General features: G+C 38.6%; 2 protein-coding genes across 2 annotated transcripts; both read right to left on the bottom strand.

Moving 5' to 3' along the window:
• Nucleotides 1-719: 719 nt before the first annotated feature.
• Nucleotides 720-9,654, bottom strand: LOC134621230 (coagulation factor X-like). Its single transcript, XM_063467659.1, has 9 exons — nt 9,594-9,654; nt 6,841-7,001; nt 6,607-6,631; nt 6,318-6,431; nt 3,547-3,678; nt 3,113-3,402; nt 2,752-2,869; nt 2,058-2,245; nt 720-1,145 (listed from the first exon to the last, which is right to left on the bottom strand). Exons 1-9 carry the CDS (start codon nt 9,652-9,654, stop codon nt 720-722), a joined length of 1,515 nt encoding a protein of 504 aa, XP_063323729.1.
• A 2,907-nt stretch (nt 9,655-12,561) lies between these two features.
• LOC134621231 (coagulation factor VII-like) lies at nt 12,562-22,310 on the bottom strand. The gene is made up of 9 exons (XM_063467660.1): nt 22,238-22,310; nt 20,838-21,001; nt 19,774-19,798; nt 19,416-19,529; nt 18,771-18,917; nt 17,260-17,375; nt 15,125-15,215; nt 14,050-14,079; nt 12,562-13,124 (listed from the first exon to the last, which is right to left on the bottom strand). Exons 1-9 carry the CDS (start codon nt 22,308-22,310, stop codon nt 12,562-12,564), a joined length of 1,323 nt encoding a protein of 440 aa, XP_063323730.1.
• Between the last annotated feature and the right edge of the window lie 551 nt (nt 22,311-22,861).

The following is a 22,861-nucleotide window of genomic DNA, read 5'->3' on the forward strand; positions in this document are numbered from 1 at the left end:
GATTTCATCACTGGGGACCAAGTAATAAGATGGTACTTTAAAACCATTGTGCCACAAATTTTACATTTTCTTGAGCAAAAACACAATTTTGTAAAACAACTTTTTTCCAAACTGTCACTGGAGATTCTTTCACCTTTTGAATTACTATTATAAATACAAGCTATACTTATCATTAAATGACATCAGGCTTCAACGTGCTCTTATAGTTTTCTTTTATTTGCTTCATGTTCAGTTTAAGAGCTTGTTTCTATCAGCGACTCATGAAGCATACATGGAACAAAACATTGAATTACAGAGATGAAATGCATTCTGTTTAAAAAAAATCAGACTTTTAAATCTCATCAGAAAGACTTACAGAAGAATCAGTGAACAAACCAGAAATACGAAACATCTAAAGTGGAGATTAAGACCAAAATCAGAGCCCAGAGGAAATGATGGACTTTAATTGTTCAGAAATATGATGTCAGATGATTGCCCTGGAAAAATAAACATTAATACAAAATTAATGTTACATAAAATAAAATTAAAAATATAAAGGACCAAGAGTCGCACCCTGAGGAACCCCCAAATAATTACTGACTCTAATTCTGTTCGTCACAGGTAGGATTTGCAGCTCTTTGCAGCACTAGGATAAATAGGTTTCTCTGACTGTTCATTAGTGATTACATGAGTGGTGCAAAGTCTGGCTGATCTCTGCTCAGTGGATGTTGACAGATGTTTTACAGATAAAGCCTTGCTATTTGGGCATGGTGCCTCTTCATCCTGCTGCCGGTCTTGTTTTTTTGGATCAGCATCGTCATACCATCACGGATCCATTGAATGTACTTGGACACCTGGGTATAAACACCATACTTGCCCTTGCGTGCACAGCCTTCACCCCAGCTCACGACGCCAGTGACAAAGTAGGTGTCACGGTAACGTGTGACATGAGGCCCGCCACTGTCACCTTGGCAGGCATCCTTGGCTATTGTGTCATAACCAGCACAAAACATCCGCTGCGAGATACGTAAAGGAGTGGATTCGATGCAGGTTCGACGGTCCACATAAGGTACAGATAGGCGCTGCAAGATGCTGGATGGCTCCCGACCCTCGCCAAGACGTCCAAAACCGCTGACCATGCCATCCATGCCGTCCTGCATCAGGACCTGACAATAGAGGTAATTCATGCTCCTGTGTATGATTGTCATTTAAACGTCACATAATCAAACAAAATTTGGTAAATTCCATTTTGGTTGTTTTTTCTTTTCTTTATGTTTCTTTCTTTCTTTTTTCTTTTTTTTAAATATGAACTAAAAATTTAGGCTGTATACACAAATGTTTTGCTCAACCAAACCTTTTTATAAGCTTCTCTGTTCAAGTATAAAATCTAGTTGATTATCAATAGTCTGAAGTAATAGGAAAAAGTTTATTAAGCAAGATAAAACTTTTTGCTTTTACTAATTGCACCCTCACGTCAAAATTAGATTTTCCATTACGTTTTGCATTATTGACATCAGGGGATTCTCAGAATTTTAGTGAGAAACAAAATAAAACTCATGTGGCACCAGCAGCAGTATCTGCATCAACAGTTCCTCTTTGGCCTCATATGAAACATCTATTAGGTCTAGGTGTGAAAATGGATCCTTCTCTGAAGCTCAATTCTCATGTGAACAGAGTGGTAAAATCCTGTTTTTTCAGTTCTAGCTGTGATTAAAAATTAAGCATCCTTTGTCCAAACGTAACTTTGCTTTTATAACATCTTGTCTTAATCAGCCAGGACTCGTTGCTCACCTACAGCTGATGCAAAATGCTGCAGCTCGCTTTTCATCTGCTGCAAGCAACATTATGTCAGTCCAATTTGAACTTCAGTTCACGGACTTCCAGTTCATTTACAAATCCAAGTCTCTTAATGATTGCACCCCCATTTTATTTATTTCAGCTGCTGCATCCATCTGTCCCACCTTGTTGTCTATGTCTCTATGCTCTCTTTTATGTTTGGTGTTACAACACTTTGGTCAGGCCTGTATAAATAAAAGTGATATGTTATGGTATAGTATGATATGATTTTAAAAATTCACCTTTTCAGCAAATTCTTGCTCAGGGATGCAGGCTGGCACAATGAACCTGCTGAACTTGATGGGCTTGGTTAATTTGATGAGTGCAATGTCGTTGTGGTAGGTGTCTGCCTTGTACCCTCTGTGGGTGAGAATCGAGTCCACAGTATGGTCGGCTTCAGTACCCTCATTTACCAACCTGTCAAATTCACCTGAGTGCAGAGAAAAAGCAAAGATGTTCAGCGATGTTTAAATGAAAAATGATAGTAATTAATTTTTTTATAGCATACAAAGCACTTTGAAAACAGAACACTGTTAATCACATCCCGACAAGGGATATGGCCTTAAACCTGTGCGTAACCAACAAAAAATTTCTAAACTGCACTATTTCTACCAACTTAATGCACATAATAACCTCAGCATTGGTAATGTTGTATATTTAAAAAAAATTAAATGATCATTATTACTTTTTTACAGAAGCTGACAAAAGTGTATATCTGTACCATCTCATATTTTGAAAAAAATACCCACATTAAAATCTGTTATAAAATTTATCATATTAAATATACAATTGAAAAATATGTCATATGGACCATAAAGTTAAGGTAAAAATCATAAGAGAGATTTATTACTTCTTAATAGGCATAAAGACATTATCACCTTAATGTGATGAATTAGAATTATATACGCAGGTTTACAATTGGTTCATCAAACCTACCGAGCCTCACGTTGAAGTAACGCGACTGGTTCATGCAGTGGGCAGCAGTCAGGATGATGTATTGATTGAGTATTGTTCCTCCACAAAACCCAATATTATCTTCATTCACAAGAAGAGCCTATGAGGACAAAAACAACCCCCCACCCCCCAAAAAACAAAAAAAGCATTTGAAATGATGATATGAAACCTGTGCAGAGGTCTAAGACATGAAATGCCTTCTAGATGTTTACCCTGAGGGAATCATGTGATCACATTGAGGTGATAGTATGGGTTAGGGTTACTTTTTACTGAAACAGAAGCAGTGTCTTGTGGGTAAGTTCTTAAATTATAATCCCAAAACGTTTTTTGAAAGTGTCTCTACCTGCCATGGGCATTGTCCTGGTGGACAGTCCTCCCCGTTGACAATACGCATCATTGACGCCATTTCAGACTGAATCAGCTTTTCCAAATTAGGATAATCTGCCACGTTTTGGCTTTTGTTCTCAGTCACTGAGGACATTGGACCAGCATCCTGGACATGAGGCTGTGTTGTTAAGTTTATGTTGCCGGTGCTGTTAAACTTAGTTATGTTCCCGTCTGTTGTGTTTTTCCTCTCATACCGGAAAACAGTCCGAACGGCTTTGCTGATGATGGCCCCACATTTGTACGTTTCTGAAAGAGTTTGTATGGTAATGAGAGGTTGAGTTTTGGGACCAGAAGATTTCAACATTATGGTTTCTGATCTGTGATCTAGGTGCTCTTTTACTGTTCTGCCATTTGAGTAAAAGACTATTCACATTCTTAAGCCTCTCTCACCGTTGGAGTGGCAGGATTTGTCATCTGATGCCAGGAAGTATCCATCAGCACAGGAGCAATGAGTTCTTCCCTGCATCACTTTGCAGAAATGTTCACAACCGCCATTTCTGTCCTCACAGAGCAGAGGAATAGCTGCAAAGACACAGACACTGTTAAGATAGATGATGGCACTGTTAAAAAAACAAAGTGGGTTTCTGAAAGAATTTTTACATCGTCACAGATGTGCATGGTTAACAATTTGGAAAGGTTGAGATTATGCTTAACATCTGAACAATTGCCAAACTGCCAGTATCCTGATTATATTCATATCTATCCCTTCATACAGAATGTTCATCCTGGAGTACTCACATTCAAATCTACCCAAAGTATGTGATCCTATGTAAGGTTAGGAACATAGATTGACCATGAAATCGAGAGCTTGACTTTTATGATCTTCACCAAAATAGAGCAGTATGACATCCGCATCACTGTTGACGCTGCCCAAATCTGTGTCAGTTTCTCACTCCCCTCACTTGTGAACAAGACCCCAAGATACTTGAAATCCTCCACTTAGGGCAGTAACTTATCCCTTAGCCAGAGTGGGTGTTCCTCCCTTTTTCAGCACCTCCTTCCATCAGCCAGAACACTGAAAAATGGTTTTGGAAGGGTCCACAATAACAATGACCCAAAACATACTGACAATGAAGTAAGTGGCTTAAGAAGAAAAACATTAAACCTTCCATCCAAATGACATCGCCGATTTAAGATAACGCAGCAACACAATCCAGCCTCATTAAGTCTCTGTTTCAATTTTTGTTCAAAGTACAAAGTTCAGATTATATGCCAGTTTTCAAATTGTGTTGATAGGACAAGAAAAACTGAGTTATAATTTCATTATATTTTTTCCTGGATATTTTTTTTAATCTATAGCACAGGAATCCATGGTGAAAAGGTAATTATCTAAGGACAGCACACAGGTTGTGGAGGATGAGGAGAAAATAATGGGAGTTATTGTGGCAAATGTTTGACAGCAATATCGATAGCAAGTTTTGAAATTGGAGATTTGTCACATTTAGGATATTTGCAGTGCGAGTTATTTTGTGTTTTAGTTTTTTGTTTGTTTTGTTTTGTTTATGAGTTTTGAGACGATGAGGTGTCTCAATACTCAATACCTGTCTCAATACCTACAATATACAGTCAAGCGCTTCTTTGAGCTGGAAGAAGATGTCGAGCCAGCCTCTGAGCCAGGTCTAAGTCTGGTCCGGATGGTCATTTGTATCTGTACCCTGTGTGGACCATGATTTCTAAACTGAACCTGTGCAACGGGCACAGATCCATCTGATAACAGAGGGGTATAAATATAAACTTAACTTATCTTTTTCTGACAAGTACAAGAGCATCTATTAGGATTATCAGATTATTTGCTAACTTTTATCATAGGTTATTCACAGATTATAGCACATTTGCAACCCCACTTCACTCATCTCCACCTGGGACTCTGCAGCAACACAAGTTTGCTACCTTTAAAGAGAAATTCCCCACCAGCTGTGATAGGTGCACCACTGTCTCAAATCTGAGAATAGCCAGCCATGTTTTTGTCCCCACTGCTATCTATTCTTAGGTAATATAACCTCCAGAAAGGTTAGAAAACTGCTTCTGAAATGAGCAGTTTTCCTTTTTTGTGGCAATAGTCTTTTTCAGATAAGCTACTGCAGCGGACTGTACGGGCAGCAGAAAGGATCATCGGCGCCCCCCTGCCCTCCATCCAGGACCTGTACCTCTCAAGAACCAGGAAACGGGCAGGGAAAATCATCACAGACCCCTCACACCCTGGACACAGACTTTTGACCTGCTGCACTCTGGCAGACAGTATAGAAGCCTGCAGACCAGGACCACCCGACATAGGAACAGTTTCTTTCCCCTCGCCATCTCCCTCCTAAACAGTTAACCTGTCACACTGCTCCCACTGCCAGTGTGACAGACCTTATGTACATTCTGTACTTATGTACATATGTGTCTGCACGTATACATGGCCAATAAACACGAATCTGATTCTGATTTTGAAGATACTGAAAATGGATGGGAGCTTTCTGTCACGGTTCTGGGTCCGTTGGACCCAGTATTTTGAGTTGTTATGTTTTAGTGTGTTTTTGCATTTTGGATTCTTTTCTTATGATCATGAATCTATGTTTTGCTTATTCTTTAGGGATTAGTTCGTAGGGTTTGTGTTCTCATGTTTACTGCAGGTTGAGTTCAGTTTCATGTGTCATGTTCTGTCTGTCTCTCTGTGTTGAGTCCGTGTCTTTGAGTAGTGTTTCATGTTTCCTGTTTTACTGTGAAAGTCTTTGTCTTATGTTAGTGTGTGCTGCTTTGTTCCCCCTGTCTCGTTAGTCCTGATCTCTCCCAGCTGTGTCTCCCTCCTGTTGCCCATTCCCTCATTACTACCCTGTGTATATAAGCCCTGTGTTTTCCCATGCTCGGTGTCGCGTCGTACCATCAGATCATGCCTGTGTGTTCCCGGTTCTCCATGTTCAGTGTTCACTTCATGTTTTGTTTTTGTACCAGCAATAAAGCTGAGGTTTTTGAGTTTAACGTTAGTGTCTGAGTCCTGCGCTTGGATCCTCCTCTCCACCCACCTGCACACAGAGCCCTGACACTTTCAAACGTTAGCGAATCTTAACCAAATCTTAATCATTACTAACCTTACAGTATACCTACAAGATTGTATTATTGACCAGAATAAGTTAATATGTTTTTCTGAAAGGCAGTAAGTGGGATTTGAAGTTCTTCACCAATTTCACAGTTGAAGCCCTTGTACCCTTCTTGGCAGTAGCAGGCGTAGCTGCCAATTCCATCTTTGCATTGGCCGCCATTAACACAGGGTGATGATATACACGCATCTCCATCTGTGGGACAGCACAGCAGATTGAATCAAGTGTTTGACTGTAGTGGTCAAAGTACAAGGTTACATTTTAGCAGCTGTCCTCTTTCAGTTGGTAATTGTACATATATCCTAATGTCCTTTCAGGGTATTATTTGAAAAGTTTCAGTGTTTCTAAGAGTTTTAATACAAAAACTTACCAACATACTTGGCCCAGAATTCATCCTGAAAAAACACAAAAGAAAATTAAATTGCTCAAAACATCTAAAAGCCAGATTTTCCGTCACTAAATAATGGTTAAAAGGAAAATACCATAATTTAGACATATGATTCCAAATATTTACAATAATCTTTTCTAATATTTCCTAAAATTTTGTAATGTTTGAGTGCAAATTTAAATCAGTGTTTTGGTGTGAGGTATGTTAGGTTAATACGGTTTTTTCTTTGTCTTCAAATATCTCTCGCGCCTCTTCCCAGCTGCAGCGCTCCTCCACACATTCTCTTTCCATGTTGCCTTGTTTCAACTCCTCAAAAATGCTGTTAGCTCGTCTCCTTCGATTCAGCACTTGATTGGCCACTTGGCTGTCTAAGAAGACTGGTGAGAAAAAAAGTAAAACCTTAAATTAAACATCGGTATTTAATTTAATGATATTGTTTTAGTGCATTTTGAAAAAGTCATGAAGCAACACTTGAAGTGCCAGAAACACTTCTTCTAATGTCCACTTGAGGCTGGCTCCCAAAGTGGATGAGTCCCCATAGACACCCATGTTAAAATGTCCATCTTTACAGTTAAAATAACACATTTACAGTCTGATACAAATAACTGTTTTCTATAGCTAATTTTGCCCTTCATAACAGCTGTACACGTCCTTAAGTTTAACATAGCCATTTTAACATAACATGACACTGACAGTCTGTTGCAGGGCTAACACAGAGAGACAGACAACCATGCACACTCACATTCATGCCTATGGGAAGCCTGCCCCTGCTGGAATATTCTTAATGCAATTACCTAACAGATAATATGACTTGCTGTGTCTTAATGGTTCTTATACCATTTCCATTTGTCTATTTTCTACGGATTATCTATAGCTGAAGCTATATAGCTATCTATCTAAATAGCTGAAAATGGAAACTCTGGAGCACAAAGGCATTCATAGACATTCATGTATTGTTTCCCAGTAGAACACACCCAGAACACCTCACCCTCAGCCGACTCCTTCTGATGTGGAGGATTACCATCTGTACTTTGAGTCCTGCCAAAAGACTGAATTTCTTACCCTATCGCTAAGGCTGAGCACAGCCACTCTTTGGAGAAAACTAATTTCTGCAACTGTGATCTGTTGGCCATTACCCAGTGCTAGTGGCCATAGATGAGGTTGGGAAGTAGGCTGCTGGTAAATTGCTAGTGTTGTTTTATGCTCAGCTCTCTCTCTCTCACTGATGGACCAGTGTGGTGCAGGGTCAGTGTCTCCTCCCCTCACATGTGGCACTCCAACCTTTCATTGCAGAGGACTATGGCTTCAGACATGGAAGTGCTGATTCTCATACCCGCTGCTTCACAATCAACTGAAAACCACCTGATGAAGCCAACAGAACCACATAGGCTGCAAAAAGCAGAGATGAGATTCTGAGACCACCAAAATGGAAGTTTCCCGCCACCTGACTACACCCACAAATTCTTTCCATTAAAACTACGAATAGAATCATTGACAAAGGGTTTGCCTGGCAGAGTCCTACATGCGATGGGAACGAGTTTAAGCAAGCATTTCGGACTAAGCTGCTGCAATGGTTATGCAGGGAACTGCTTTGTACCTCCTGTTGACTAACACACATTCACCAGCTGGGCTCACGTCCTCATTTTATGTTTGACAGCGTGTTAGTAGATAAAGGTGAACTGCCTGGACGTGAATTGAGCTGCAGTTTGGGAAAGGCCTCGAAAGGGACTGGCAGCAGCTCCTAGCAGATCCCATCTTTCAAACCATCTGTCTTCTCTGTCCAAAATATGAACATTGGCGTCCTCAAATGAGTGACCTTTGTCTTTTAGATGCAGATGGACCGCCAAGTGAACGAAGCCATCTATGTTCACTGTGAAAAACCATCTTTGAACAGAGGTGGTGGCTTACGACACCAACTGTCTGCCATCTATAATCCAGTTTAGAGATCCCTTCCCAGACGCCTTAACGCCCACTCACATCCTGGGTCATCTGACCTCAGGAAATCACATGATAGGATGGGGCTAGGTTTCCCAATTAGCTCACCTGAAACCTTGGCTGATTGTGACCTACACCCGTTGTCACACCTTGGCTCGTGTGATTAGGTAGAGGATCATTAGGGGGTCCATTGTCCCTCTCGGGGGACACTCTGACAGAGCTTAAATCTGGGACCCTCCACCATGTGACCCTAGAACTGAAGAAGCTTCTGGGATGAGAGGTGAAACGTCTTCAAGCAACTTAAAGAAGTCCAGATGCTTTTCTTTCCAAGCTCCTTAGACCATAATACCAAAAAGTCAAAACTTTAAAACTGAACTTTACAATCCATTTATGTGATAGAAGCTATATTTATCTTTATATACGGCATGTCTTCACAACCTTAAAGACCAGATAGACACACATCTTAAATGTGGTGTAAAGTAGGAGTAAAAATGGTACAAATATGGTAATTAACCATACTAGCATAACAACAAACTAGCATAACAGCATAACAACTAGCATAACAGCAGTTAAAATGCTCGTGCTACAGCAAAATGTCCAGAAACCAATAAGTGATGTCATAGTGGCTACGTGCAGCTTTTGTATAGGCATCTTCTTACCCTTCCTTTTTTGTTTTTGCTTTATTTAGTATTTTCACAAATAAATCTGAAGTTTTTATATTGTTATTTATACAATTATTGTTCAAAAGTCCATTTTCAATGATAAAGAAAATTATGATAATTTAGTAGAGTATTTCCCGTGTGGCATGCATGCTGCTGTCATGCTGACATCACACAATACACACCAAACACACGGGGTGGGGTCAAGTGTCACCTGCCATCTGTCAATCACCCTCACCCACAACACCCCCTCTAAAAACACCCATGCCTTCAACATAGTGGTATTTCTTTCTTTCTCAGCTTAAACACCATATTCTTCCCCACTTCTATGATGTGTCATTGTTAAAAGCTAAACATACGGTTTTATAAACATACCATGAGCAGCAGCCAGACGGAAGAACAGGAGTCCCAGGGACAGACGTATACACCAGAACATGGTCTTAGATGTTTATGAGATCAGCCTGGAAAACCCTCTGTGTTGAGTGGAGTAATGGAGTCTGAATGTAGAGATAAGATAGCCGAGAGGAGTGGAGGTGGAGAGGGTAATGACCTCTATGGAGAGGGAGGGGGACAGAGTGTTTAAACCGACTGACTGGGCTAGTTGGGTTTTAACTGAGTCATCAAAACTTCAAGGGAGAACTGCAAGTCCCAGATAGCACTGCTGAAAGTAAAATCCTCCAATCATGGAGGTTGCCCCTCTGGCAAACGCGCCAAAGAATGTTTAGTATGACTTCCAGCAAGAAATGTATTATGAAACAGCCAATCGGATTTTAAAGAGCGCCTGTTATGCTCATGCCCAGTTTTGTATTTTTTTTATGGGACTAGATAATACATAATGGATAATGCAAAGCTATCATTATCCTCACTACATGTGCGGTTTCTTCTAATTGGCCAACTACTGGAAGCAAAGGCAGGAAGGAGTCATTGTCAGTTGCATAGTCTGTAGTAAGTGGAGTTGCTGTGCCTATAATAAATAAACATATAAGGAGCACCAAAGTTTCACATATGAGTACTTTAGTACTCATATAGTACTTTGGTTTGTGGCTTAATCTCCAAACTGTATGTCAACGTATCCTTGGGCAAGATACTTAACCCCAATTGGCCCCAGATCGATTCATCCATCAGAGTATGAATGCATAAATTTCAGTCCTTAGGTGTCAAAAAAAGCAATTGTGTGAATGACACTAGTAGTAACAAAGTGCTTTTAGTACTCAAATTGAGCAGAAAAAAAGTACCAGTCAAGTCAATCATAAGAGCCAAATGGTTATCAAAAGTTGCTATTCTTCATTTGAACCTCTTACCACGAGGCACCCACATGGTTGAAAAAGACTTTGCTGTTAACAGGGTCAGGCCAGGTCAAAAGTTTTAGTCTGTTGAACCTTAACCCTTGCTGTACTGACCTTCATGGATATATGAAATACAGAAACAGGCAATGGTATCATCAGAACAGCCGCTTGGATGGTGCTGTCTACCTCCAAAGGTCTTGCAAAATCCAGTATTAAAAAGATGAAGCTTTTTTGACAACATAAAAGACTGGATTAGTGCATGTCATAGAGGACATAACAGGAGGTCTCATAAAGACCCAGCTTTAAGACTATATCCACATCTGTACATCAACACCAAAATGCTGTTTCTTTGGAGTAAGCCGAAAATTTGGAGTATTGTGTGGACCCCTGTCCCAATGGGTGAAGTGGTTGTTTACCTGTTGCAAAAATGAGGCAGCCAAGCTGCACGTGCTGCTTTTCATGAAACACAGAAAGGAGAGAAGACAACAGAACCAACAGAGTCTATACACAGATTGTCAGAGAGATGAAAACAAGAAAAGCTGGTGAACTGTGAGCTGTCATGCAAATCATTATACTCTGGAAGTAAAGTAGGATCTGTTGCAACTGTTGAGCACTGTTCCCCTACTATGTGTAGTTACATTTCTGGTAAGGTGCACATCAGAGCACATGAGGTGTAAAACTAAATGTTGTAGATTTAACCAAGGAATATAAAACAAGCATAAGGGAATTCATAGGGAAGCAAGTTGTCAGCCACAAGGTAGCCATGCTGGTAAATCCTTCATTCAGTAAGTCATGAAACTAGAGACCAATACCATAAACTCAACAGGAAAGTGCACACTGAGCTCAGAAATTAAGTGATCCGCAGGCTCATGTTCTTATGTTCTTATAGGCTTCCATACTGTCAGAACCTGAGGGGTTGTTTACTGCTGGTCATTAGAAAGAATGCAGGTTTATTTTATCGTAATCATCAACAGTCTGGATAATTAAATTCCTTGCAGTCAGGAGGGAAGACTGAAAAGTATGAAGGACAAAATTTTAATGAAAGGCACAAAATATTTTGTCTCTATTTGTATAACTCATCTGCCCAGTTCACTATGATTAAACTTTAATAAGTGATTGTCAGCAAGTAAGGTTGGTAGCTCCCTTCAAAAGAGTAGATAGTCTGGTTTTGAGTGTTTGAGAAGTTAAAAATATTTTCCAAAGGATGAGCTCAAAGCTACATTATTGGGTTCTCTGGATCTTTAATATCTAGCTCACATGTGAACCACATTTAAAAATAAGGTTTGACTCTAATGGGAATTCAGAGGGCACAGTGTCTATGGTCAGAGCCTAGCAGGAAACCCATCAACAGATAAATCCAGTCACTGGCAGCAGTATGCAAGGAAATTAAGTTTTAGACATTAAAATATGAAAAACAAGACACTTATTGCACTTGTGTAAAAGTTTGTGCAGCTTCCTCACACACTCAGGTCTGAAGAATTTGTTTCACCTCACTTTTAGATGGAGGAGGACAGCAGGGCAGAGATTTACAGTAAATGAGGGAATTTCTTTTAAAACTCTGACTCAGTGCAGAGGTTGTTGAATGGCAGCCAATCAGCTCAGTGCTCTTAGTGGGCCGAGTGTTGGACGTCCACAGTCCAAACTAACGTGTATTGACTCTGCAGCTTAGAAAAACAAATGTTCAGGTATTACTGGGATTAAAGGGCTTTTAAAACACAATATCATGATCATCTGGAATGCAGCTGGAGAAGGTGGACACATGATAACAGAAAGGCATGTTAAGAGTTTATATTAACCACAAAGATGAGCCTCACAGTTCTTGGACAGTAACATTTATTCTGCTTCTCTCCATTTTGTAAATGTTTTCCAGAAAACCAGATAGAAATACGTCACTTTTAACATTTCAGCCAAACAAACCAGACAAGACCAGGAAGATCAATGAAAGCATTTTAGTGATAAAGTTTCAAAATTTTCAGAAAAGAAAAAAACTACAAAGAAAAATAAATCTCCTAATTTCTTTTCTGTTCCAACATTACAACAGAATGCGACAGTGACCATTATGGATTTTTCATGGTCTTCTCCACCCACTCCACAAAGCTGGCCATGTTGGTATACACCGCAAAATACCCAGCCCCACAACCACGTCCCCAGCCAACCACACCAGTCAGAAAGTGGGTGGAGCCAAACAGCGACACCAGTGGGCTGCCATCATCTCCACGGCAACTCTCCTGGCGTCCTTCCAGATATCCGGCGCACAGCATGTTTTCAGTGAGGTTGAACTTGGCTCTCAGGGAGCACATGGAGTTCTGGAGGATGGGGACTGACATCATGCGGAGGACAGGGGAAACCGGGGCGCCTAGAGTCTTAACGTTGCCCCCTGTTGTCCTCTTGCCCCAGCCAGACACAGTGTGGTAACGTTGTAGCAACAGCTCCCGCGTCGCAAAATCTTTAGTGGGCAGGCAGATAGGGATGACGTGTTGGCTCAAGTTGACAGCATGACTCAACTGCAGCAAGGCAATGTCACTGTCACCTGTCACTGAGACGTAACTATCATGGGCAATTGCCAAAGAAACAGGTATCTCCTGTTCTGTGCCTTCTTCCACATCCAAATTATATTCCCCTGGTGACACGGAGCAGAGTTAGAGAAAGCCAAGTTTTACAAAATAACAAAAAATATCAAAAAACAACTTTACAAAAACTTTACATAATAAATTCTAAAAAAACCAAACAAACCCCATACCAAATAACTTCCACAAAACGAAATGATGGGAAACACATTGTAAAAAATAAATGAGTGCAAACCCCTTTAGAAAATCATTTATAGTGAAATTATTAACCAACGTACAAGATTTATTAGATCAAATCATTTTTTTAAATAATTAACAAAAATATATAATATAAAACTCTAAAAACTACAAACAACTAAAAAAATATATTTTTCAAGACAGTAACCAATATTTTCATCTCACTTCAACAAATTAATGAAAGTAAAAGCTAACTTTAAAAGAATAACATTTAGATGTTAAATTAACATATCAAAATACCCCATATGGAAAAGATATATATAAATCTTATAAAGTTTGTATCTGTCTTGTGTGAAACTTGTATGAAAAGCATACAAGAGTGAAAACAGATATAAGATCCCTTGAAAAATTATATAAATGAAACTTGTATGTTTTGGATACTTACTAAAACAATATATGAAAGTAATGGGAAAGTGGCCACTTTCATGAGTAAATCATATAAGCCTTATATGAGTCACTATATGAAGCAAGCTAAAGCTGATGCAAGTCTTTGCATCAAGTCTTTCATATTTCTTTTCCATATGGGACAAAATAGCTTTATAAGTATGTTTTGCAAAGTAGCACATTAACGCCATTGCAATATCAATTTTCACTTTTAGAAATAATGTCACAGGCAATTAAAGGCAACAGTGACAAATAACTTTAAAAGTCAATTTGATAACTTAACACAAGTTGATGATATTTACATTTTACATTTTATTAGAAACTGGTCTGATATGTTAGCGATGCAAATTGGTTTACCTGCTACCACAGTCAGGTTTTGGGGGTCATAAGATAAGATAAGATAAGATAAGATAAGATAAGATGACCTTTATTAGTCCCACACGTGGGAAATTTGTTTTGTCACAGCAGGAAGTGGACAGTGCAAAAGTTATGAAGGACAATTAGAATAAAATAAAATAAGAATAAATACAGTACACAACTGTACAGAATAGAATAAAAATAGAATACTATATACAGTAGAATAAAATAGAATAAAATATACAATAGGATAAAAATAGAATACAAATGCTATATACAACTGAGTGAAAAATACAACGGTGCCAGAAAGATTATTGCACATTAGTGTTATTGCACATTTGTGGATGTGTGTGTATGATCAGTTAAAGTCTTTGTTGTGGAGTCTGACAGCAGTGGGGAGGAAAGACCTGCGAAATCTCTCCGTCCCACACCGTGGGTGCCGCAGTCTCCCACTGAAGGAGCTGCTCAGTGCTGTCACAGTCTCATGCATGGGGTGGGAGATGTTGTCCAGCAGGGATGACAGCTTAGCCACCATTCTCCTGTCACTCACCACCTCCACTGGGTCCAGAGGGCATCCTAGAACAGAGCTGGCCCTTCGGATCAGCCTGTTCAATCTTTTCCTGTCCCCAGCAGAGATGCTGCCGCCCCAGCAGACCACACCATAAAAGATGGCTGAGGCCACCACAGAGTCATAGAAGGTCTTCAGGAGTGGGCCCTCCACTCCAAACGACCTGAGTCTCCGCAGCAGGTACAGTCTGCTCTGCCCTTTCCTGTAGAGGGCGTCTGAGTTATGAGTCCAGTCCAGTTTGCTGTTCAGATGAACACCAAGGTACCTGTAGCTGTCCACAGCCTCAATGTCCATACCTTGGATGTTCAGTGGTTGCAGTGGAGGATGTTTGTGCCTGCGGAAGTCTACCACCAGCTCCTTGGTTTTACTGGCATTGATCTGGAGGTAGTTCAGCTGGCACCAGTCCACAAAGTCCTGAGTCAGTCCTCTGTACTCCTTGTCGTCCCCATCAGTGATGAGGCCGACTATAGCAGAGTCATCAGAGAACTTCTGCAGGAAGCACTGGGTGGCCATGGATGCAATGTGCAGCAGTGATGACCCACTTTGGATGGATGAGAACACCTCCACAGTGGGCTTTTGCATTTAACTGAACCAGAGCCTAATAAGAAAAAACAAGGTTAAATTAACTATAAGATAGAAACTATTCCCCAGCATAAAACTAAAACCTGAGACTAAAAACAATATTTATTTTCATATATAATTTGTGTATTATTGTAATTTATTGTATTAATGTATTATTTAATCTCTTTTATGGGTTTCTACCTTACCCACTTGACTGTGGTTCCAAAATTTGGTTAGTCTCTACTAGAGATGGACCGATCCGATATTACGTATCGGTATCGGTCCAATACTGACGTAAATTACTGGATCGGATATCGGAGAGAAATAAAAAATGTAATCCGATCCATTAAATATCAAAAGAGCACCTCACAAATCTTGCAACACGGCGTAACTCGGCTCATAACCGTAGCACGTCGGAGCAGTATGCATCACGTGATAGAGCGGCTGTGTGTATTTGTAGCCTTGCTACCAAACCAGCATTTCATCTCCAAGGAAGTTATCCCAGAGAGAAGTAAAGCAAGTGTGTAAGTTCATCTCTGAATGTTTGTAAAGCATTCCCACGTTAAGCTTAACAACCGATATGGAGCGACTGCCTCTCTCCCTCCCTCTCCTGTTGCTACTTCAATCATGAAACTGCTTAATGATCAGCTGATCGGCTTTTGTTTTTGGCCCACTTTGCACCAGAAAGAGGAAACCAGCGGCTGAGCAACAGCAGCACGTTTAACCTTGATAAGCTGTTGTTAGAATTTATTTAATATTACTTTCTAGACCAGGATCCTTTTCTACGTAGCTGACGGCTGGTAACTGTGCAGGGGCGGATCTAGCAAAGTTTAGCCAGGGGGGCCGATAGGGCATTAACAGGGAAAAGGGGGGCACAAAGACATACTTTTCTTTCTTATTCTCGTTTAAAATGTCTAGCTTTTAATAAATAATTATCTGAATCTTACACCCAAAGTTTTAATCTGATGTAAAATGCATAGAAGTCCATTACTGTATATAGTAACTGTTAAGTCTAATATACCCTAGTAAGCTATAGTACTTTTTCCTTTGGGAAGATACCATCTGTGCAGTTTGCAATTCTGTTGAAGAAAGATGTTGAATCTATTTAATTATTCTTGAAAAATAATTTAATTCTGTGCATTTTTTTTTAACACTGCATCAAATTAAAGTTGATTACGTCGATTAAGCATCATGAGGTGGAGGGTGGGGGGTGGTTCCCTATTTTTTTTTTTTTGCTGGGAGTTTGCAACCCTATTAGTTACGTTGCTTAATATTTCTGCTAAGTACTCTTTAAAATACCAGAATAGGAAGGATGGAGTAGGTTTAAGTTTATTAGATTGATCAGTATTGCTGAACTATGAAATATTTTGGGTGCAGTGTATTTTTTACATACAGGTATAACAGAATAGCTTTAGTGTTGTTGTTTATTTAAACTTGACTATGAACTTATACAAAATGCAGCAAGATATTAAAAAACAGTTTTATTGATTAAAAAACACACTATATCGGATTCATATCGGTATCGGCAGATACCCAAATTTATGATATCGGTATCGGTATCGGACATAAAAAAGTGGTATCGTGCCATCTCTAGTCTCTACTGAACATGTAAAAATGTCCAAGTTTACAGCAGAAATAAACAGAGGAAATGTTTACAGCCTGTTACAAATAAATATTTTCTTCTCAAAAATTGTACAGGGTGTTTTTAAAGATAAGTCACCTACTTAAGTTGTATAAAGCTTAAATTTTGCATTAACATAGTCATCAAAAGTTCAAACTGTCCACTGTCAAGTTGACATTTCCACTTTAACACAAGATGTTTGAATTGTTGACAAATTCTGGCAATGTTTCTGCTACGTAGAAGACAATCCCCTCTAGGACATGGGTGTCACACTCCAGTCCTCGAGGGCCGGTGTCCCAACTGTAACACATCTGAACACAATTAGTAGGTCATTAGCAAGACTCTGTAGGCTTGATTGCATCAAGTCAACTCACGCAGCTCATGAGTAAATGAGCATGGCGCAATGAAAACACCCATGATGAATCGATCAGTTTGATCACTCATATAAAGCAGTGTTTACCTGCCAAGGACAGTTTCCTTTGGGACAGTGGTAAGTCCCCACCATCCTTGGAGTAATCACTGCAGTCTGGTTTTGTCCTATTTCTGGTGGAGCCACCCGACCACATGGATACTCCACTGTAACACAAATGCAACCGCACAACAACTTAATCCTCCAAGATGTAAAGTAACTGATAATCAACTTAACGTCTTCCCCAAGAAATTCAGAAGTTTACTAAACTCAAGCAATCAACCAGTCATTCCCATAATGAGACATCGTGTGACTACCTTTAAATGAGACGATTAATTTGACAGTCATTAAGTTTGGGGTCGAATAGTTTTGATCATATCAGTCAAATGTATCTATTATAAAAGGATTTGATGGCTGCTCAATAAAAGATTTCACATGGTGAAACCATCACAGAACTGAACCATTCTGACAAATCACAGAACTGCTCACAGCGCCCGTTTAGGTAAAGGCACTTCAGGGTATCTTCAAAGACTGAGAAAATCAAAATCATTTGTTTAAAGCTTTAAACTCTCTATTAATTAGGAATAAATACCAGGGAAATAAAAGTATATGGGTTTAAATTCAGCAATTTTCTTATAAGTGTTCTAAGCAATTGTTTATACACTGATGACACATACATGTGGTGGTGGGGAGGTTGGGGGTATAGAGGGCTGGTTTAAAGTAAAATATGAATTTCCTAACTGTTCAGTGCAGCAGGGAGTCCAAAGGTTGATTAGTGGGGCCTGTGTGAACGGACAGGATTTTCTTGAAAATACATAAACTTCAGCGCTATGATGTTCGTCAAACTGAAATACCTGAACACGTATTTTTGCAGACACACACACACACACACGTCTGGTTTGCTATCCTCGTGGGGACATCCCATTGACATAATGCTTTCCCTAGCCCCTTACCCTAACCCTAACCATTAAAAATGAATGCCTAACCCTAACCCTTACCCTAAACCTAACCATAACCTAATTGTAACCCTGACAGTAAAACCGCATTTTGAGTGTGAAAATTGCTTTCAACCCCGAGGGGACCTGGATTTTGGTCCCCACGGTGCAGAAAGTCCCCACCAGGATAGTAAAAGTCAGATTTTGGTCCCCACCAGGATAGTACGAACCCGTACATGTACTTTCTGCACCACTGAAAAATGTTAAAAAGTAGGAAAAAAGTGATGGAAATTCTTTAATTTTTGAACTTCTTCAATTGAAGTTTGCTGATTGTTTACTAGAATCAAATGATTATTTTTCCTTATTTAAAAAAATTAACATTTAAAGAATCATAAACACACACAGTTATGTAAAATATTGGTATGATGGATAATCTAAGACAGAATAATTCCCATTACCAACATCTAAATGTTTTTACATATTCTAACCTATATCTTTGTCTTTCATAGCAAATATGGGTTTTTAAAGAAAACTGTCATAGAATTTGTTATTCAAATATGAAAACAATTGTGTTGAGAATCTACAAAACATTTTTCACATTGTGTTCTTTACAAATCATTGTCCAACCTTTTGCGATGCAACTCCGTCCATCAACATCGAGAAAGTAGCCGTCTGCACACGAGCAGTTCCATTTTTTTTGGAACTCGTCTTCTTCACAGAAGTGCTCACATTCTCCGTTCTCCACCCAGCAGGTATCGATCTCAGCTTTCACCTCTAAAGAAACTTTTTCATAAACTGGCGGGGGGAATAATGAATTTTGATAAAGTACATGTTAAAAAATTACATATAACTTACAAAATTGTTATCGAACAAAGTCAAAGTTTTTGGCTTTTTTTAAGTTATATACTTTAATTTTATTCAGCATACGATTAGGTAAAATTGTGAATGCAAAATATTATTTTTATATATCACTTAAACAATTTATATAATCACAGCTTTTCACCATCATGAATTGTGAATGTAATTTTATTTCACTGAAATTGTGAGATTTTGTGCCTTTATACATGAGCATTTCTTTTTCTGTCTAACAAAATGAAATTCCCTTCTATAAACATAAACATGTTGTTTTGCTGTTATTAACTGAGTGACATTTATAGTTTAATTTTCATGAAGGCAAACTGCTAGCTAAGGTAATTTAAATAGAAAATACTTCACATTACAGCAGCCAAGTGATGTGAAAAATAGCTTGAAAAGTTAATATTTTTTGCTCACCAAGCTCACAGTTGACTCCGTGGAACTCTGGCAGACAAAAGCAGATGTAGGATGAAGCATGAGTGGAGCAACTGCCTCCATTCTGACAGGGATTGGAGATACAGGGGTTTGGTACTATAAGACAACACAGAACACAATGATTTAACATGACTGTATCATATTACATGGTGTTATTGATGATCTCTATTTGGGTATACGACTCTTAAAATCTACATTATAGTTTATATTTTATGCTAAATGTATTAAATCTAAAGACAATTCACAAGTTGACTTGCTGGAGTTACTGAAGGTGGGACGTAAAATTGGTCTTCAAGATGTATGAGGTGGTGCGCTACTTTTTACATGGGAAATTGCTTACCATTGTACGTTTTCCAGAACTCATTCTGAGGAGACAATATTACAGCAATGTGAAAAAAATGAACCAGTTATCACACAGAAACATCGGGTCTCCAACAAAGATATGTAAAATGCAACAAATCCACAAGAAAAACACTTCAGCTGTGAATCCTGCAGATGTTTAGCGTCACATTAATTTCTCTATAGCTTTGTTGTGTGTCATTTGCTTAGATTTGATCTGCATCTGATTGCATTTGTGTTTCATCTTTGTGTAGTGCTTAGTCTCTGTGTTATGTTTGTCTCTTTTTGGACAGCTTCTGTTTGTTTGTGGTAAGCCTGAGTGTCTGTGTGGTTGTTTTGAATGTCTTTTAGCCAGTTTGTGATTATGTAGTGTTTTATAAGATTCCTTTGGCCCTGACCTAAAATGTTCTTGGTTATCTGATTGGTTGAGGCTTACAGGTATTCACTAAAAGCTAAACTGAGGATTTTATTCAAAAACTGGGTTCAGACCAGCTGCAAAGCTTTGACATGAACATAGCTTCTTAAGTATTTCTGGAACATTTCACAAACTATAAATCACTACCCAATAACAGCCAATGGGATGGCTTCTTCCCTCAAGTTATAACTGAAAGTCAACATTAGTAACAACATTGAGTTTTGTTTATGTAAGTGAGAAATTGAATAATGCCCTCTCTATTCCTACAAATGACTATGATAAGCTTGTCCACAATTTCTAAGCATTGGAAGCATCCCAAGTATGTTGGAAAGTTAGTATAAAGCAGATTTTCACCTCATGAGTTCATGTGGCCAAGTATTTGCCTCTGTTTGTGTTGCTAATTATGAATTGCTATCAATTTGCATTTTTACATGAATTAAATGTCTTAAAACTAGTCAGTAATTTACTGGAAAAACATGGCTTCAGTATTTAACAGTATTTAATTTAAGTATCAATAATTTAAATCTATTCTTAGTTCACACATGACAAATCCCAGTCCAGGTTTTTTTCTACCTGCTGTTTTCTCCTTTCATGTTAAACACTTTTGTAGAAAACATGTTCAGTGAAGTGAAAATTTGATTTGATTGTACCGTGAGCTCGATGTGCTCAATCACCTCCCTGGCCTCCTCGTAGGTGCACTTGTTCTCTATACACTCCCTCCTCAGTTCTCCCATTTGCAGCCTCTTAAACCAACCTGAGTTGTACCTCCGAGTCCGAACCAGAACGCCATTGGCTCGATCTTTATCCAGAAAGACTGCCCAACATTTGAAGAAGGGGAGAGTTTATCAGAATAGTTCTGTCTCAGTTGGAGTTGGTCATCCAATTCAATTCAGTTTTATTTATGTAGCACCAAATCACAACAAGAGTTACCTCAAAGCGCTTTATGTTGTAAGGTAAATATCCTACAAGACTGAAATCTCTACATGTCTACTGCATGGATTGTTTTTAAATTTGATTCTGATCAAAATTCATTTGAAGCCTTTGTAAAGTCACTAATGACGTATGTTATGTATTTTGTTTTTTACAATAAACTGGGACAATATATTTTAATTACCAGGAGCACCTTAATTAACAACGTAAATATAACGTAACCATAAAGTCTCATTTTCATTTGTGGTTCTTAGCAAGTTTCATGGCTTTTATAAATAATATTAAAAAACAAAAAACAAATCTATAGACAACTGAACATAGATGAATAACATAAACAAAAATATACTGATATGACGAATAAATGTTAAACATTAAACATTAAATCATTTATAAAACCCAACACATTAGAAATTACTAAAACAAACCGTAGAGTAAAAATCTCAAACTTTACTGTAATAAAGTAAAGTGCTACGTGTAAGAAATAAGAGGCAGCAAATGATGATGCTTTTCTTTAAAAATGTTCACTGATTATTATCTTAGTTGTCAAATAATAATTTGTTAAAAACTGATTAAATAATCACTGCGGTTGTTTATTTTTACCCAGATCCAGTCTCATAACGATAAATGTTCGCAATTTTTCAATGATATTTTTGGTTGTCTTTGATTAATTTCCATTTCCTTTCTGTTTGTTTTTTAAATATAATTTTATTTACTTACTTACTCACTTATTTATGTATTGATTGGTTGATTGTACAGATGACTTAAACTTTTGGCCCTCCCTTTCTTTTTTTGGGGGGGGGAATGAATCCTTGTGTTTCTAAACACACTTGTTTTTAAGCATATACAGTCCACCTTAAGCCACCTTAGAAGCTCCACCTTACAATCAGTGTTTTTATTTGACTCTGAGAAGCCTCTGCTGTTTCATACTCCACTATGCATCAGATGTCACTGTTGACATGTTAGTATTTAATATTACCTCAAAATGATGGTCATCCTCGTCCCTCTCACGACAAAAACAGACCTATGATGAAGTAGTTTCACCTCCATGTCACTGCTTAATCCCTGAGCTAACTAATCAATCAATCAGTGATCGATACGTGTAAACGTCGAGTTAGCTCACCTGAAGCCAGCTGGCAGCTGTCAAAGCTGAAGACGAAGATGATGAAGACTTTCAGCCACATAGTTGATTTCATCAGAAAGTTGCTGTGCTGTGTCTTTGTGGGGCTTCGGGTCTAAAGTCCATCCCTCCTCCTGCTGGTGGTCACATGATCAGTGGAGAAACCCGAATGATGAAACTCTGACCCAAAATCACTGAAAGTCTCTGCCTTCAGATTCCTGATTTTCACTGTTTCATTGATGAATTGGAGAAATTACGCAAACGCAGAGTTTCTTCTGTGTATTTCTGATATAGACGTAGATTTCAAACACCAAGCAGTCAAAGCTGAAACAACCAGAAATGTCCTGCTGTCTTTAAACATGCCTACATGAGTTCAATATTGTTCTATTTATTATAACGTGAGGCTGTGTATATATGTATTATATTTATGCATTGTTTAGTCTTGTGTTTAGAAGTTTATTAGACTAAAATCAATCAGTCAAAAGAAGGATTTGACTGACTTGGCTTAATTTGTTTAAAAAAAACCGCAACAATAAACAGATATTTGCAGCCCATATTCCACAGCCATGGTAAACAGAAAGTACACACTGTTTCAGTTCCAAGATTTTATTCATCAGAACGAAGTGA

The sequence above is a fragment of the Pelmatolapia mariae genome, linkage group LG23 (assembly GCF_036321145.2).
Source record: "Pelmatolapia mariae isolate MD_Pm_ZW linkage group LG23, Pm_UMD_F_2, whole genome shotgun sequence".
NCBI classification, from domain to species: domain Eukaryota; kingdom Metazoa; phylum Chordata; class Actinopteri; order Cichliformes; family Cichlidae; genus Pelmatolapia; species Pelmatolapia mariae.